The 17239-nt window shown below is 44.0% G+C and overlaps 1 protein-coding gene across 5 annotated transcripts in view; it reads left to right on the top strand.

The window, feature by feature from the left end:
* rnf123 (ring finger protein 123) overlaps positions 1 to 17239 on the top strand; it is a 149821-nt gene that overhangs the window by 7947 nt on the left and 124635 nt on the right. For 4 of the 5 annotated variants that reach the window (XM_075460104.1, XM_075460105.1, XM_075460106.1 and 1 more), the window contains exons 9-20: positions 219 to 286; positions 1417 to 1542; positions 3280 to 3394; positions 3499 to 3603; positions 6523 to 6648; positions 10496 to 10588; positions 11486 to 11559; positions 11635 to 11752; positions 14014 to 14113; positions 15172 to 15233; positions 15549 to 15620; positions 16304 to 16427. In XM_075460104.1, coding sequence (XP_075316219.1) covers positions 219 to 286; positions 1417 to 1542; positions 3280 to 3394; positions 3499 to 3603; positions 6523 to 6648; positions 10496 to 10588; positions 11486 to 11559; positions 11635 to 11752; positions 14014 to 14113; positions 15172 to 15233; positions 15549 to 15620; positions 16304 to 16427 — 1183 coding nt within the window. The remainder of the gene's footprint in view (positions 1 to 218; positions 287 to 1416; positions 1543 to 3279; positions 3395 to 3498; positions 3604 to 6522; positions 6649 to 10495; positions 10589 to 11485; positions 11560 to 11634; positions 11753 to 14013; positions 14114 to 15171; positions 15234 to 15548; positions 15621 to 16303; positions 16428 to 17239) is intronic. The other variant, XM_075460108.1, reaches the window with a different exon arrangement.

The following is a 17239-nucleotide window of genomic DNA, read 5'->3' on the forward strand; positions in this document are numbered from 1 at the left end:
GTAACCTCATGATGCATACCCAACATTTCAGAGAATCTAGTATGCATCCGGGAACTTCTCGCTTACTCAAACTCGCATACTAACTCAGAAAGTTAGTAGGAGAAGTATGCGGTTTCGAACACAGCCTCTGTCTGTCTGTCTGTCTGTCTGTCTGTCTGTCTGTCTGTCTGTCTGTCTGTCTGTGTGTTGTGAGCTAAACGTTGTGTTTTTATCCACAGTCGTGGGCGGCCGGAGACATCGTCAGCTGTCTGATCGACCTGGATGAAGGAACCATCACTTTCTGCCTGTGAGTCCCTCAGCTCAGCCAGATGAGGCAGGCTAGCACTTTCCCTCCGTTTCCAGTCTTTATGCTAAGCGAAGCTAACCTTCATGCAGACCTGACAGAACCCACCCATAATAATAATAATCCCATCTTCTTTGTCCACATTTCCTCCAACATTTATCAGAACCTGCTCGGTTCCATCCGGCTGACGCTTGTTCTGAAATATCTTGTTATCTCTTTCCATTCAAACTGAGTCCAGACATGGGAGCTGCTCTCTGAACATGCTTCTCCAACTTTTCTCTCACATGCATGAAGTGTTGTTTGAGTCCATGTATGAAAACAAAAGGTCCACCCTGGATGCTACTCTCCTAGTTTTATGATTGGTTTGGATCTCTTGGAGAAAGATTTCCAACTCAGTGATCTTTTTCAGATTCTTGGTCCGCTGTTAAAAAGTGTCTCAGCTGTAAACATCTGTAGAAGTCAGTCTGTGGGGGATTAAACTCTTTTTTTCCCGTGGAAAGTGCTGCGTTATTGGGCTCCGTCTGTACTGAGGGTGCAGCCTGTGTGGCATCATAATTATGTTGGCTGCAGACTGATGATAGATTTGTAGATGAAGTTAAATTAATTTCTAAAGAAGAACCCCGGTGTTCTTTACATGCGTCTTAACGGGGAACTTTTCTACATCGAAGGACGTTCACAGCTGTACATCAGGGGAAGGGCTGCACAATTAATCAATTTCATTGGATTTTGACTTCCTAGGATGAATCGATGGTCGTCAGACATTTAAAATACGTGTTTGATGCTGTTTTTCTTCTCTGAATTTATCTGGATGAGGTCAGCACTTTGATTTGTATGAGCAGAAGCAGGAATGTAGCTCAGAGTGGATGGAAGCAGAGTTCTGCTATAAGAGAAGAAGAAGAAAAACCTAAATCTCTGAATAATCCTGGTTATTTATGTTATTACGCAGCCCTTCGTCAGGGTTCTGTAGCTCCGTTTGTGCTGTGAAACATCTGTAAACATGATGTTATTCAGAAGGTTTTAACCTTTCATTGATGATCTCAAATGTTCTTTTAGCCTGACCCCAGCCGTATGAACGGTGCGTTCAGGTACTGTCCGACAGCAGCTGAGCCTCAGTAACTGTCCTCTGTCCTCAGGAACGGTCAGTCTCTGGGAACGGCCTTCACCAACATCAAGACGGGCCCCGGCATCGCTTACTTCCCCGCCATCAGCCTCTCCTTCAAAGAGTCGGTGGCTTTCAACTTCGGCAGCAGACCGCTCAGATATCCTTTGTGCCGCGATCCGACTGTCGACCGCAGTCGTAACCACGGAGACGCGCTCGTTTCCTCAGTAGGAACGATGCGTCTGAAGCTATATTTGTCTTTATTCGCTGCGGGCCGACAGTTCTGCTGAATGAAAACCTGAAACATTCATTCAGCCGCGGCTTTAACCTACATTTGGTGTTTCAGAGTTCTGCCCTCTGAGCCTCCAGCTGCTTTACCAGCAAACTGAAACACAGGCTGTGTTCCAAACCGCATACTTCTCCTACTACTCCTACTAACTTTTTGAGTTAGTATGCCAGTTTGAGTAAGCGGGAAGTTCCCGGATGCATACTAGATTCTCCGAAATGTTGGGTATGCATCATGAGGTTACTACTCATACTCAAACTACCCAAGATGCAACGTAACGTGATATCGCCGATCGTCATTTCCTGTCAAAACAGCAGTTTCAAGCTAGCTACAACGAGGGTAGGTGCACTTCCTGTTTTCAAAACAAAAGCACCAATTGTATCGTAATGGCTTTCCCTATGATAAAAGGCAACGGGTATTTTATTTTGTGAAAATAACCGGAAGTGCGTTGCTCACTGCGGCTAGCTTTAGTAGCGCCGAATTCGTCGGAACAAAATTGTAAATAGCCGGTATTTTGTCAGGTTTTCAACACGTTGGGGATCTAAACGACTACTTTCTCTCCTGAAAATGTTTCAAATGTTGCTAAAGTTTACAGAGTTTAGAGCTTAAGGGAAATCAGCTTCAGGCCGGCTGATTTCGGCTCGGGCAGGAGCGAAATGCATTGTGGGTAAACGCTCTGCAAACTGTCTGATCGATGAGTATGTAGCATGCAGTATGGAAGTATGTAGTATGCAGTATACAGTATGGAAGTATGTAGTATGCAGTATGCAGTATGGAAGTATGCAGTATGTAGTATGGAACTATGGAAGTATGCAGTATGGAACTATGGAAGTATGCAGTATGCAGTATGCAGTATGGAACTATGGAAGTATGTAGTATGCAGTATGGAACTATGGAAGTATGCAGTATGTAGTATGTAGTATGGAAGTATGTAGTATGGAAGTATGCAGTATGGAAGTATGCAGTATGCAGTATGGAAGTATGTAGTATGCAGTATGTAGTATGGAAGTATGTAGAATTCAGTATAGAGTATGGAAGTATGGAACTATGGAAGTATGTAGTATGCAGTATGGAACTATGGAAGTATGCAGTATGTAGTATGTAGTATGCAGTATGTAGTATGTAGTATGGAAGTATGGAACTATGGAAGTATCAAGTATGTAGTATGCAGTATGGAGTATGGAAGTATGGAACTATGGAAGTATGCAGAATGTAGTATGCAGTATGGAAGTATGGAACTATGGAAGTATGAAGTATGTAGTATGCAGTATGGAGTATGGAAGTATGGAACTATGGAAGTATGCAGAATGTAGTATGCAGTATGGAAGTATGCAGTATGTAGCATGTAGCATGTAGTATGCAGTATGGAAGTATGCAGTATGTAGCATGTAGCATGTAGTATGCAGTATGGAAGTATGTAGTATGCAGTATGGAGTATGGAAGTATGGAACTATGGAAGTATGCAGAATGTAGTATGCAGTATGGAAGTATGCATTATGTAGCATGTAGCATGTAGTATGCAGTATGGAAGTATGTAGTATGCAGTATGGAAGTATGCAGTATGTGTCACCTCAGTCCAGTGTTTCCTTTAACCCGAGTGTGGCTCCTCACGTACCCCGTGGACGGATACCTGCCCCTCCAGGACCCCCCAGCCGCAGACCTGGCCAAGGCCCACAAAGTGCTGGGCTACATGAAGAACGTCCTGACCACCTCCATCGACACTCAGGTGACTGATCCATCATTAGTTCGAGCTAATAGACTATAAGTTTCCAGCGTGGAGGACACCTCGTCCTCTCTGTGGTTCACAGACGGCGTCTGTTCTCTGTTCAGGACGAGAAGCTGCTGGAGAAGGACTGCTCTGTGTGGCGTCTCCATGGAGAACCGACGGTGCTCGTCACTCTGGCCCACATCTTCAACCACTTCGCTCCTCTCATGGTGAGGCCTCAGGATCAGGATCAGTAGAAACTTTATTTATCAATTAGAAGGGCGAAGAGCGGTACATTAAAAGAAGAGCAAGAAAATGGAATCACAAATAAAAAGAAAATAAAAACACAAAAGGGGTGACAAAAAATAAATAAATTAAATATTTAGAAAATAAATAAAAAAATTAAAATAAAATAAAATAGGGCGTCGATAAAAATTTAAATTACATTGTAGTTAAAGTGTCAAGGTGATATTGTAATATTGCACATCAGGACATGAGATATTGCACTAAAGTATTGTACAAGAAGTGTGTGTGTGTGTATGTGTGTGTGTGTGTGTGTGTGTGTGTGTGTGTTTGTGTGTGTTGCGTTCACAGAGCATGGTTCATCAGGTTTGTCTCATCGTCCTTTAAAGGTTAAAATCCCTTCTTCCTCACCCTGGGAGCATGAAAGCTCCTCCTTTAACCAGCCGTTCTTCTTCTTCTTACTAGGGATCGAGCAGTGAAACTGCAAGGACCCTATTGTATCTGTAACAGTTATTCTTATTCTTTGCAAAAGGGGCTCGAAAACTCTTGAAATTTTGCGAGCGCCACCTGCCAGTCGACGACATGAAAGAATCTAAACTTTATATTTTTGGGAGTCGCTCATTGACTCTGTAGCGCCCCCTACAATGCTTAAAAATGGTCCCCTTGATAGGATTAGTTTCGCGTGGGACGACGAAATTCGGTACACTCATTCATCATGCCCAGACGCACAAAAAAGTCTCAGGCCGCCATGGTCCCACGTCCACAGGAAGGCGGCCATTTTGGATGGAAGGTGCGTTTTGGTGCCATTTTTGACCGATTCCACGCCTTGCATATGATCGAACTCGTCCTACAGATTTAATGCTACAGACTTCAAACTTGGCCAGGTAACTCTTAAGACATGGGGGGGAAAGAATCATGGAGAAACTTTTTCAAACCTCAAAGATGGTGGCCGTGGCGACGCCTCAAGTTTCGATGACTTGCCATCACTCGCCACAAAAAATGAAGCTGCTTATAACTCCCACATACATTATCCAATCTGTCCCAAACTTCATACGGTGAATGCTGGACCCGGCCTGAACGCGTACATATTATCATAACGACATCCACCTATAGCGCCACCTGCTGGTGGTTAGAAACGTCTCTTTTTTTTTTCCACACCTCACATTTGATCGAACTCCTCCTACAGATTTAATGGTAACAGCTCCAAACTTGGCCAGCTTACTCTTCAGCGCCTGCCCCGACGTGCGCACTGGCCCGGTCCCGCTCAAGGCTGCCTGCAGCTTTAATTATTATGATAACCTTTATTTAACCAGGTAGATCCCATTGAGATTAAGAACATCTTTTTCAAAGGGAGACCTGGCCTAGATAGGCAGCAGCAAATACAAAACACAGCTACAAAATTACACAGATAAAAACACAAACAAATGAAAGAAATTAGATTAAATTAACAAGCAGATCATGAAAAACAAGTACATTAACCCTGCTAGTTTCCAGTCCTTCTGCAACATATTCCATGCTAGATGTGCAGAGCAGCCAAAAGCCTTTTTACCCAGTTCAGAACGGGCTTATGGAACAGAAAGCAACACGTAGTCTGGAGAACGGAAGGAGTAAGGACCAGCAGCTCTCTGTGCAATTAGGGAACAAATATAGGAAGGCAGCAGCCCAAGTAATGCCTTATATATAAAAGTCTTCGGGTGGCCAAAGCAGCGGTGTGTAAATGGTTTACAGTCAGTAATGAACCACATACAGACATGTAGCAGAAGCATTCATATAGAAAAGATCTCCATAATCCAGCCCAGGTAAAAAGGTAGCAGCAACAAAACGTTTTTTTTTTTTACATTAAAAGAAAAGCATCTTATCTTATTTAGAAAAATAAAACCCCAGTTTTAACCTCAGCTTCTTCACAAGTTTCTCTACATGCGGCTTGAAAGTTCTTTATTTTAATTCCAAAAGTACGTCGCTCCTTACGTTGACTCCGCCTCCTCTGCTAAGCCCCGCCCCCTCACATCCAGGTTGGACTGAAGACGAGTTTTGGTGCAATCTGTTGGTTTCCTGAGCTCGGAAATTGTCTCTCTATGAATAAATTGGATTATTTTGAAATTAATTATGATTACAATGAATTGAACTCCAATTGGCTTGAATTGGACAAAATTATTTAAGTACCTTGAGATGACATTTGTTGTGATTTGGCGCTATATAAATAAAACTGAATTGAATTGGACGGATGAAGGCTGCTTCTGGTGGAAATGTTCCATAACTTCTTCGTTTGTCTGCATGAGCTGCAGGTGAACTGCGATTGGAACTAAATATTAAATGTAAATGTAAATTAAAAACAAATAAAAACAATAAAAGAACAGTGAAAGCAATAAAATACAACAAAATCGAATAAGATAAAAGTGTCATCATACTACTGGGTATTTAAAGCAATCCTAAATAAGTAGGTTTTTTGCCTGGATTTAGAAGTTTAAAAGCCTTTAAATGTCTTTGTGAAGCTTTTGTTGGACATTTGTTGTGATTTGGCGCTATATAAATAAAACTGAATTGAATTGGACGGATGAAGGCAGCTTCTGGTGGAAATGTTGCATAACTTCTTCGTTTGTCTGCATCAGCTGCAGGTGAACTGTGATTGAAACTAAATATTAGAAGTTTAAAAGCCTTTAAAAGTCTTCATGAAGCTTTTGTTGGAAGATGATTTGAGTCCCAAAGCTCCAGCAGCTCTGACTTCAGTGTTAATGAGCAGCAGAGAGCAGCTGTAAGCGCGGCTTCCACACAGCAGGGGGCGCTGCTGCTGCACAGAGACCTTTGCACCCGGTGAATGAGCATCAGCAGCAGCCCGCAGTAATGTACAGCCTGTGTGTGTGTGTGTGTGTGTGTGTGTGTGTGTGTGTGTGTGTGTGTGCGCGCAGTGTAAGGTGTACCTGGTGGAGGACGTGCTGATGAACTTCCTGTTGGGGATTCTGGAGGGAGGCGGCTCGGTGGACGAACATCCGCTCATCCAGCAGCTGCTGGACCTCTTCTGGCTGCTGATGGAGGTAAAGATGAACCCGAGTTAAACCTTCTTCATCACAGCACTAATCACAAGGCGTAACCCTGATCTGTGGCGTTCTCATCCCAACATGCCAGCTTCCCTGAAATCATAAGCTCCCATTTCTTTATTTATTTTTTTTTTTTTTTTAAACTTTGTTTATTAACATTTTTTCACAATAGAACACAGACACACAGGAACACTCAGAACAGAATCCCATCCCATTGAGTTAAAAAATAAATAAATAATTAAATAAAGAATAAAATTGTTTAAAAAATACATACATATATAAATCACAATAAAAAAATGATACATAGATGAGTAAATCTAAGACAATGTATGTCAAGCATGTTGTAAAAGAAGACATATTAATATAAAAAGGGGAGAATATTACAGAAAAAAACAAACTTACAAGCAAGCAAACAACACGAGAGAGATACAGTACATACAGAATAGTATTTAAGCGGGTTGTCATCTAAACACTGAGGCTTCGGTGTTTAAAACACTTTCGGAGGTTCTGGAGGCGTCTGTAGCCCCCTGCCCAATCACAGCTCTTTTTGGAGAACCGTCCGTTGTTTACGGTTTGAACAATTCCCAAAAGCGTGACTTTCTGGCTTTCTGTACCTCGCTCGCCCGTCGCCTAATCCTTCTGAAATGGAAGGATGCCATCCCTCCATCCCACACACTTTGGATCAGAAGCACTTTATATTATATGAAATTTGGAAAAAATAAAACACACACTTAGAGGTTCAGCTGGTAAATTCAATAAGATTTGGCAACATTTTCTGAGATTTGTGGAAGAGAAATCAGAGCTGCATGAATCCAGTTAACTGGGACAACCACTGATTTCATTGGTGTTCGAAACCGCATACTTCCATACTTCCATACTACATACTACATACTACATACTTTCATACTGCCTACTGATCGATCAGACAGTATGTAGAGCGTTTACCCACAATGCATTTCGCCCCTGCCCGAGCTGAAATCAGCCGGCCTGAAGCTGATTTCTCTTAAGCTCTAAACTCTGTAAACTTTAGCAACATTTGAAACATTTTCAGGAGAGAAAGTAGTCGTTTAGATCCCCAACGTGTTGAAAACCTGACAAAATACCGGCTGTTTACAATTTTGTTCCCACGAATTCGGCGCTACTAAAGCTAGCCGCAGTGAGCAACGCACTTCCGGTTATTTTCACAAAATAAAATACCCGTTGCCTTTTATCATAGGGAAAGCCATTACCATACAATTGGTGCTTTTGTTTTGAAAACAGGAAGTGAACCTACCCTCGTTGTAGCTAGCTTGAAACTGCCGTTTTGACAGGAAATGACGATCGGCGACGTCACGTTACGTTGCATCTTGGGTAGTTTGAGTATGAGTAGTAACCTCATGATGCATACCCAACATTTCAGAGAATCTAGTATGCATCCGGGAACTTCTCGCTTACTCAAACTCGCATACTAACTCAGAAAGTTAGTAGGAGTAGTAGGAGAAGTAGGAGTAGTATGCGGTTTGGAACACAGCCCATCACTACACCCTGTGTACAGGGCCTCGGTCTCCTGGTGACATTGTAATGTATATCTGCGTGTCATCTGCATAGCTGTGGTGGTTTATTCTGTTGTTTTTTTGTAAGCAGAACAGTCAAACCTACGGGGACACAGTCCAACCTGAAGTCTGTTAACTAATGAAAACACAGTCTCACAGAGAGCCAGACGGGATTATTTATCCTCACTCATCACATGAATTAAACCCAGCGGCTTGTTTGTGACGCTCCACCTGAAACCAATTAAAGCCCAGTGAGATAAAGCTGAATTCATCCTGCCTCCACGCAGACATCGTTATTACCTATGATAACAGGATGTACATGCAGAGCACGTTCCTCAGCAGCAGATTACAGACTAAACCTCTTCTACTCCAGCGTTTCTCTTTTATAGACTCGTTTCTCTTCATGTTGTGTGTCCTCCGTCAGCAGCCTCGCTTTATTTCCTGCCGACGTCTCGTTGGAAATCCCATTTTCTCTCCCAAAAACATCTTTTATCAACATCCAGGTTGGATTATTATCTCTATTACTTCCCTACAAGTTAGAAACTCAGCATCACCGATGATTTTAGAATCCTCAGAGCTTGAAAATGTCGTGCATCTCCTTCCCAGCACCTACAGAGCTCGTTCAGAAAGGTAAAGAACTCGCAGGTGAGAAGGACTTAAAGCAAGGCACTGAGATCCAGTAACACTGAGACGGAAACGTTGCTGTCGTCAGTTTCAATTGGATGTCGTTTATTCCTTTAACCAGTGTCTCCTTTAACATGTGTCCTGGGATGGTTCTGGAGCCGGTTCAGTTTTTATGGCCTCAGAGCTGTAAATGTGAGAAGGATTTAAGTTCTTTAGCAGTTTTTACAGCTTTACGTCCGTCCACCTGTGAATATATTTGTAGTTTTAAACCAGCTTCATGATCACAAAGTTTGGATGAGCTTCTGTGGCCGGAAGTGTGATAAAACCTGCATCATCATCATCGTCTGCAGGGCGCTTTGTGAGGCCTCTGACAGCTCAGACATCCTCATTATTTCAGGGGGTGGAATGGACTAGGGCTGGGCGATTTATTTTTTTTTTCGGTTTAAATATTAAACCGCAATTTTATTTTCCTACGGTTTTCGAAATGGCTGAACTGAAAAATCGTGATTTTAAAAATATTTCTAGACTCCGCAGATTTGTTTTGCTTTAAGGGACTTTGGTTCTGTCGACTCCGCCGTCTGGAAGAACTTTAAAATGAAAATGGCCGAGTGAAAGTTCCGTACCCTTCTCCATGTTTGGTGGATCCGCCGATTACTTTCTTTTCCTGTTCCACAGGAGACAGCAGCAGACTTTTACAAAATAAAAGCCTGTGAGCAACAGACTTTTACAAAATAAAAGCCTGTGAGCAACAGACTTTTACAAAATAAAAGCCTGTGAGCAACAGACTTTTACAAAGTAAAATAAATAATAAAACAGGGGTGGTCCGTGGCGTAGTGGGTTGAGCAGGCGCCCCATGTACAGAGGCTATAGTCCTCGCTGCAGCTGGCCCCGGTTCCTGTCCCGCATCGGACGGCCCTGTGCTGCGTGTTGTTCCCCCTCTCTCTGCCCCCTGCTTCCTTTCTCTCTGACCTTTCCATTAAAGGCACAAAAGCCCCCCAAAAATAAAAATAAACCTGCATTAATGCGTGATAAAATATTTATTGGCGTTAAATAATTAATGCGTTAAAGCTATGGTAGGTAATCCTAGAGAGCTAGCAAGAGAGCTAGCAAGATTCGAAAGTGTCCCCTCCTCTAAGCTCCACCCCCCCCTCCCCATTCCGTCAGTGCTTCATCCAAAGCCGGTGGAACCGCATGCGCACATGGAGCAGGGAGCCGGCAGAGGGGGGCGTAGGCAGAAAGCAGAGGCATCTGATTGGTTTTTGTAGGTGCTCCTGGTCAGCTTTTTCTCAGTCCTGCAGCTGCCACAGAGGTCTGATTATTTTCGTCCCTTTTTCTAAATACATCTTGTATAGATTTCTCTCAGGATAGACGGACCATTTCACCCAGTATTACAAAATGTGTTTCTGAACAGGATTACCAACCATGTCTTTAACGCGATAATAACGAGTTAACTTGCCCAGCCCTAGAAAATATGTATTTAATTATTGCCTTAGTCTGTTTGTTTTTTTTTTTTTTTTTTAGAGAAAAACAGAAAAAACATCGAGGTTTAAATTGAAAATCGTCCATTAGTTGGAAGAAAAAAAAATCTAGATTTTATTTTTATAGCCCTAGAATGGACCCTCCCCTGGGACTGAAGTTCAGAACCTGGTGATGGACCCGGTCGGTCTGTTTCTCTGTCTTCTCCGCAGGACTACGAGGTGAACGAGTGCCTGAAGCAGCTGATGATGTCACTGCTGCGGGCGTACCGCTTCTCGCCGATCATCCCGGACCTGGGCTTCCAGGTACGACTCCCCCCCCCCAGGCGGCGCTCACATCGACTGATAACTAGGGATGGGAATCGAAAACCGGTTCTTGTTGAGAACCGGTTCCCAGTGTTTCAATTCCTTGGAATCGTTTGGTGATTTTGCAAACGATTCCCTTAACGATTCCAGTGGGCGCGAATGACGTCACCACGCAGCGTTGCGTGGCGAGTCCAGCGCAGCCAGCAGCCAACAGCCAACAGTAAACATGGCGCCCAAGCGGTACAAACGCTCGAAAGTTTGGTTACACATCCCTAAAAAAGACGACAACAGGGCAACTTGCAAAGTGAATATTTCACCAAAGGGAGGAAATACTACCAACATGCAATAACTATGAATGAATGATTAACGTCGGTGAATCTGAACCGAGCAACGTTAGCAACGTTAGCATGTCCTCGGCTAACACTGCAGGTAACTAACTAACAAACACTGCCTATCATGTTAGCAGCATTTGCCTGATTGTAAAAGCTGCTGTTAGTAACGGTTAAGGTTAAATGAATGCCTTCTCAGGCATTACATTTAGATGAAATCATGAGAGACAGAGCCTGACTGGCTCAGAGCCAGAGGCTGGTGGTACTACCCCCAGTTCACCTCTACCTCCAGCTTCTCCTTTCACCAGAGCAGGAAGAGTTAAATTACCCAGGCCAGGATAGACCAATGTGGACCTCACCGTTGTTGGGTTTGTGAGGTCATGACTCGTGTTACTTCTATACTAAACAAAGTTGATGCTAATCGACCGGTTTGTTGTCCTTTTTCTCCAAATGAGAATCGATAAGGGAACCGACAAAGAACCGAATCGTTAAGCAGAATCGAAAAGGGAACTGGAATCGTAAAAATCTTATCAATTCCCATCCCTACTGATGATTCTGTCCGTTTCAGATTCACTACCTGCGGCTGACCACGGCCATCCTGCGCCACGAGAAGTCCAGGAAGTACCTGCTGAACAACGTCTTATATCCTTCAGCCCAAAGCTCTCTGAAAGATGCAGCCGCCGTTTTGTTCTCGTTGTCTCCTTAACAAACGCTTACGTTCGATGTTCTGCGTTCGGTCGTGTTTTTCTACATCAAGACTCCGCTGAGGGTGAAGGAGGCGGGGCTTGAGGAGCTCATCCCCACCACCTGGTGGCCCACGCACTTCGACAAGGAGGTAAAACGCCCTCGATGCGTTCAGGGACCCTCAGAGGTGGAAAAGTCCTCCATATGTTGGATATGTTCATGAATTTTTTATGATTGTGTCGAGAATAACCACAGAAATAAGTGTTTTTATATCAAAATCTGTCTCAGATGTGGAGGTTGGAAACTTTCTGTCTTGACAGCAAACAAAAATTAGACTTTTTTTTATTTATTTATGTTTTCTCTGGGCGGCTTTTTTTTTCTTTCTTTCTTTCTTTAATTTCTATTTTTATTTATTTTTTTTTTTCTTAGAAAAGTGACTTCAATACAAACTACAACCTCAAATAAAAATGTTGTGGAAACATGGACAAAATTGATCTAATGTACAAAAAAGAAAGAAAACTGTTGGAACGAGTCTGGTTATGAGGTCGAATTAAAGACACCGACGGCAGGAAGCCAGAATAATTAATGTTTTCTCTGTTTCGCACATTTGTTAATAAGCATCCATTCTAACATTTCAGACCTGCAACACATTTAAAAAAAGAAAGATTTAGGGCTCCTAATGAGGTCCTAAAGCAGCCTCCATGGCAGGCTATGTGGAGCAGAGATGCTCAGAGGATCTCCAGTTTGTCCACAAATATGTTTAAAACAACGTTCCTCAGAGAAAGACTGGAAGGGATCTGCATATTTCTGCCTCTGCAGAGCAGAATATCATGAAAGCATTCAGGGAATCTGGAGGAGTTTCAGTGTAAAGGACGAGGGAGCGAGCCTCAGCTGGACCCCCGTGACCTCTGACCCCTCAGACGGCGCTGCATCAAGAACCCTCGTTCATCAGCAGCTGATAGAAGCACACGGACGAGGGATTACTGTGGGAAACCTTTGTCCAGCACCACGATCCAGAGTTCCATTCACAGACTTTACTGTGCAGAGAAGAAGCCTGATGTTAGCCTGGTGTTAGCCTGGTGTTAGCCTGGTGTTAGCCTGGTGTTAGCCTCATGTTAGCCTGATGTTAGCCTGGTGTTAGCCTGGTGTTAGCCTGATGTTAGCCTGGTGTTAGCCTGATGTTAGCCTGATGTTAGCCTGGTGTTAGCCTGATGTTAGCCTGGTGTTAGCCTGGTGTTAGCCTGGTGTTAGCCTCATGTTAGCCTGATGTTAGCCTGGTGTTAGCCTGGTGTTAGCCTGATGTTAGCCTGGTGTTAGCCTGATGTTAGCCTGGTGTTAGCCTGGTGTTAGCCTGGTGTTAGCCTCATGTTAACCTGGTGTTAGCCTGGTGTTAGCCTGATGTTAGCCTGATGTTAGCCTGGTGTTAGCCTAATGTTAGCCTGATGTTAGCCTGGTGTTAGCCTGATGTTAGCCTGATGTTAACCTGGTGTTAGCCTGGTGTTAGCCTGATGTTAGCCTGGTGTTAGCCTGGTGTTAGCCTCATGTTAACCTGGTGTTAGCCTGATGTTAGCCTGATGTTAACCTGGTGTTAGCCTGATGTTAGCCTGATGTTAGCCTGATGTTAGCCTGATGTTAACCTGATGTTAGCCTGATGTTAGCCTGATGTCAACCTGATGTTAGCCTGATGTTAGCCTGATGTTAGCCTGATGTTAGCCTGGTCCAGAGGCGGCGTCCACTTCTCTGGGCTCGGAGGCGTCTGGGATGGAGCGTCACCATGGAAACGTGTGCTGTGGTCAGAGCCATCAGTGTTCCAGATCTTTGTTGGAAGAAATGGAGCAAAGAGCCGAAGGAGCATCCAGCCTGCTGTCAGCTCCCTGCAGCCAGGCTCTGGGGTGGGAGGGGCTTGGATCAGGGCCCCAATGAGCAAAGCTCATTTCCACTTCTGGGATGGCAGCATTGATGCAGAAAAGCCTTCAGGACCACATCTGTTCCAGGGACGTCCGAGCACTGTTCAGGCAGACCATGGAAAAGCACATTCATGTTTTTATGTGTTTTCATTTTTCATGTGTTTTTACGTGTTTTTGTGTTTTTACGTGTTTTCATGTGTTTTCATGTGTTTTTATGTGTTTTTGTGTTTCACATGTACTGCCTTCAAGACCACATCTTTTCCAGGGACGTCCATGCATTGTTCAAGCAGACCATGTAGAAGCACAAAGATTCTCTGTCCTGACTTTTATGGGACGTGTTGCAGGTCTGAGACGTAGAAATGATGTTTGTTAACGGATGAAACGAAGCTGGCTGTCAGCGTTCAGAGCAGAAACAGCTGAGTCCAGCCTCTGATCTTCAGCAGCTGTCCCCAGATCATGAAGCTCAGTTTGGGTCTGACATTTCTTCCTCTTGTTGGCATCACAGGGTAAAGATGAGCGCGAGCCCAAAGACGAGAGCGCCGATGAGCGACTGAGGCGTCGCGCCTACGAGAGAGGCTGCCAGAGGCTGAAGAAGAGGATCGAAGGTCTGACTGAGCTCACTGTCATTTAGGGTTTGATTGAGGTGCTTCAGAGGATAGAAAAACAGAAACCTGTTGAATGTTTCATGCTGTAGCTGTTAAAGGGTATTTACAGACATGAGGCTCAACCATGGATGTATTATAAGTGGATACCGCGCCGCCTCTCAGCCGGCACGCCGATTTATTTATTTATTTATTTTTCCCCCAGTGGCCACTCGTGGTATTGCAACAAAAAGCTTTTTTTTTTTTTTCAGTGGCCACTCGTGGTATTGCAACCAAAAAGCTTCTTTTTTTCCCCCAGTGGCCACTCGTGGTATTGCAACCAAAAGCATTTTTCCCCCAGTGGCCACTCGTGGTATTGCAACAAAAAAGCTTCTTTTTTTCCCCACAGTGGCCACTCGTGGTATTGCAACAAAAAGCTTCTTTTTTTTTTTTCAGTGGCCACTTGTGGTATTGCAACAAATAGCATTTTTCTCAGTGGCCATTCGTGGTATTGCAACCAAAAGCATTTTCCCCCAGTGGCCACTCGTGGTATTGCAACAAAAAGCATTTTTCCCATAGACCGCAATAGTAAAAGAGACTCCTGTAAAACTGTTCACAGGAAGTCTCCAGCTGTAACCGCTGTTATTTACTAATCTTTGTATTCTATATTTTTAAGTCACAGACTTTTTATCCGTCAAAAAGTTTTCCAACGGCCAGAAAAGTCTCTTCTCCCGTACACTGCGTGACGTCACAGCTGTGTACGTGCACTGTGTGATGTGTACGTGCGTGCACATCCTCATCGCCCCGGGGCATGTTGGGAGGCCCCAAAGCATTATGGGGGAGTGACTCTACTGCACATGCTCTATGGGCCACAACGTGGAAATCAACCCCGAAGTCAGAAACTTTTTCGGCATATGCGCCAGGCGAGAAACTCCATTGAAATCAACGGCGGCCATTTTGTGGTCCTGTATCCGGATAATATAAAACATCCATGGGCTCAACAAATTGAACTGAAATGTTAGTATCGACATGTCTCTGCTCTCTTCTTCTCCTGCTGGACTGAACTCTCTGTTCTTCTTCAGTGGTGGAAGAACTGCAGGTTCAGATCCTGAAGCTGCTGCTCAACAACAAAGACAAAACAACGGTACGTTCTGTCATCTCTGTCCCGTTATCTCAGCGGCAGAGTTGGAATCATGGCAGCCCGACCAACACACAAACTGCTTTTACTGGAATAAATGTTGAAAAATCCATAAATCTTTCCAGGTGATTCCAGGATCATTCCTGCTGATTGATTTATTGTTTAATTCAGGCTGATTATTTACAACCAGGAGAGGAACCTGAAGGCATTTCATGATCTCATCAGGCTGAGTCTGTGTTTAATTAGGATGTTCTGGTTCTGGTCAGCAGAACCGAGCCCTGCATCAGAACCGACTGCAACATCTGAATCTGTCTCTTTCAGGGAGAAGCTTCACGTTACATCTTCCTCAACAAGTTCAGGAAGTTCCTGCAGGAAAACGCCAGCAACAGAGGGGTAAGAACCAAGTGTCTTACTGTTCAGATCCAGGTTCAGATCCAGGTTCAAAAGGAACTACGCTGTTTACATGCTGATCAAGGCTCAAATCCTTGCTCAGAAAAACCCAAGATTACACGAAGTAGGTTTAACTGAAGAAGAAAATCCAGACTCTCTCAGTTTTGGAGCAGAAATAAGCAGCTCGGTTTTATGTGAGTTTGGCTGAAGAAATGTCTTCATGCGGCTTAGAAATGTCACGAGGCTTAAAAGAAACTTACAGCTGAATATCATCTGCGTAACAATGTTGGGAAACACCTTTAAATGGACCCAAATATGACCCAAAGGAGGCAAGTACGGAGCAAACGGCACCGGGCCCAGAGCGGAACCCTGGGGAACGCCTGAAGACAAAGGTTCAGGCGATGATGTTAAAAACATGAAGAGAGAAACCCCTTAGGGGCAGTTCTTGATGTAGACACCCCCTCAAACGTCTTCTGGTCACACGTGTAAAGCAGCCAGTTAATCAGGTTATAGTTCAGACTGTTGTTCACATCTTTGTTTTCTAAAAGGTTAGAAATCAACCGAATCAACGAGGAAATAATCAGCTGTTTCATCATGAATGTTAACGGGTTTCAGTACAGAAACGTGTCCCCCTGCACATGCGTGTGCAGTAAACGTGTGCGTGTGTGTGTGTTTGTGTGTTAAAGCAGCACCCCACGGCTCTGTGCCCCCCGGAGTACATGGTGTGTTTCCTGCACCGCCTCATCACGGCCGTCAGAGCCTGCTGGGACGAGGGCAACAGGAAGTCTGCCGGCAGCCTGGGCAGCGAAGGTACGACCCGTCTGTGTGTGAAGGTTGAGCTTATTTATTGTTCAGTGGAACAATAAATGATCGTAGACTTCATTTGGAGGCGCTTTTCTCAACACTAACATACAATTAGAAAATTTCTTCAGAAATTTTGATGGGTGCCAATCTGCTGCCCACCCTATCAACAAACCCTTTACTTCAGTTGAAGTTGAGAGTCTCCTGTCACATATAAACTTTGAATGAGGTCTCTGTGATGTTGTATGGCTGAGTTATGAGGCCTCCAAAATAGGGCAGTTTTTGGCATTTTTGGCTCATTAAGTGCCTTTCAATCGATTTTCCTATTAAATGAATTTTGGGCCTCACAGAGGCTGTCAGACAGCTGCTGAAGACAGCTATGTCATTTTTATTAAGGTCCTGTTTAAAATACAGATTTTATGGCATTTTCAAAATGGCCTCGTTAAGTGTTTTTCCAATCGATTTTCCCATTGCATTTTGGGTATTTTCAAAATCCCCCTCACTATCAGTTTAAAGGAGAAAAGCAGATCAGATTAATAACATTAAGCTGTTATAACAGGGCATCCATCTTGGCTCTGCCCTCATAAAGGCTGATTCATACTCGGCGCAACCGCGCAACTGTTCTGGCTCGAGAACCATTAATGACGTCATCGAAAGCGCCAGCCCCTTCACAGTTCCTTCAGCTCATAAGCGCAGTTTGCGCCGAGAATGCGTCACATTTGCAGTTCTCTCCAGACCAGCGAGCGTCACTGTTGAGGAAACAAGCTGAAAAGCACACGAAGAAAGCATACACAATGCCACCTGTGGTGTCACGTCAGCAG

Source organism: Odontesthes bonariensis, chromosome 3 (genome assembly GCF_027942865.1).
Source record: "Odontesthes bonariensis isolate fOdoBon6 chromosome 3, fOdoBon6.hap1, whole genome shotgun sequence".
Taxonomy (NCBI): domain Eukaryota; kingdom Metazoa; phylum Chordata; class Actinopteri; order Atheriniformes; family Atherinopsidae; genus Odontesthes; species Odontesthes bonariensis.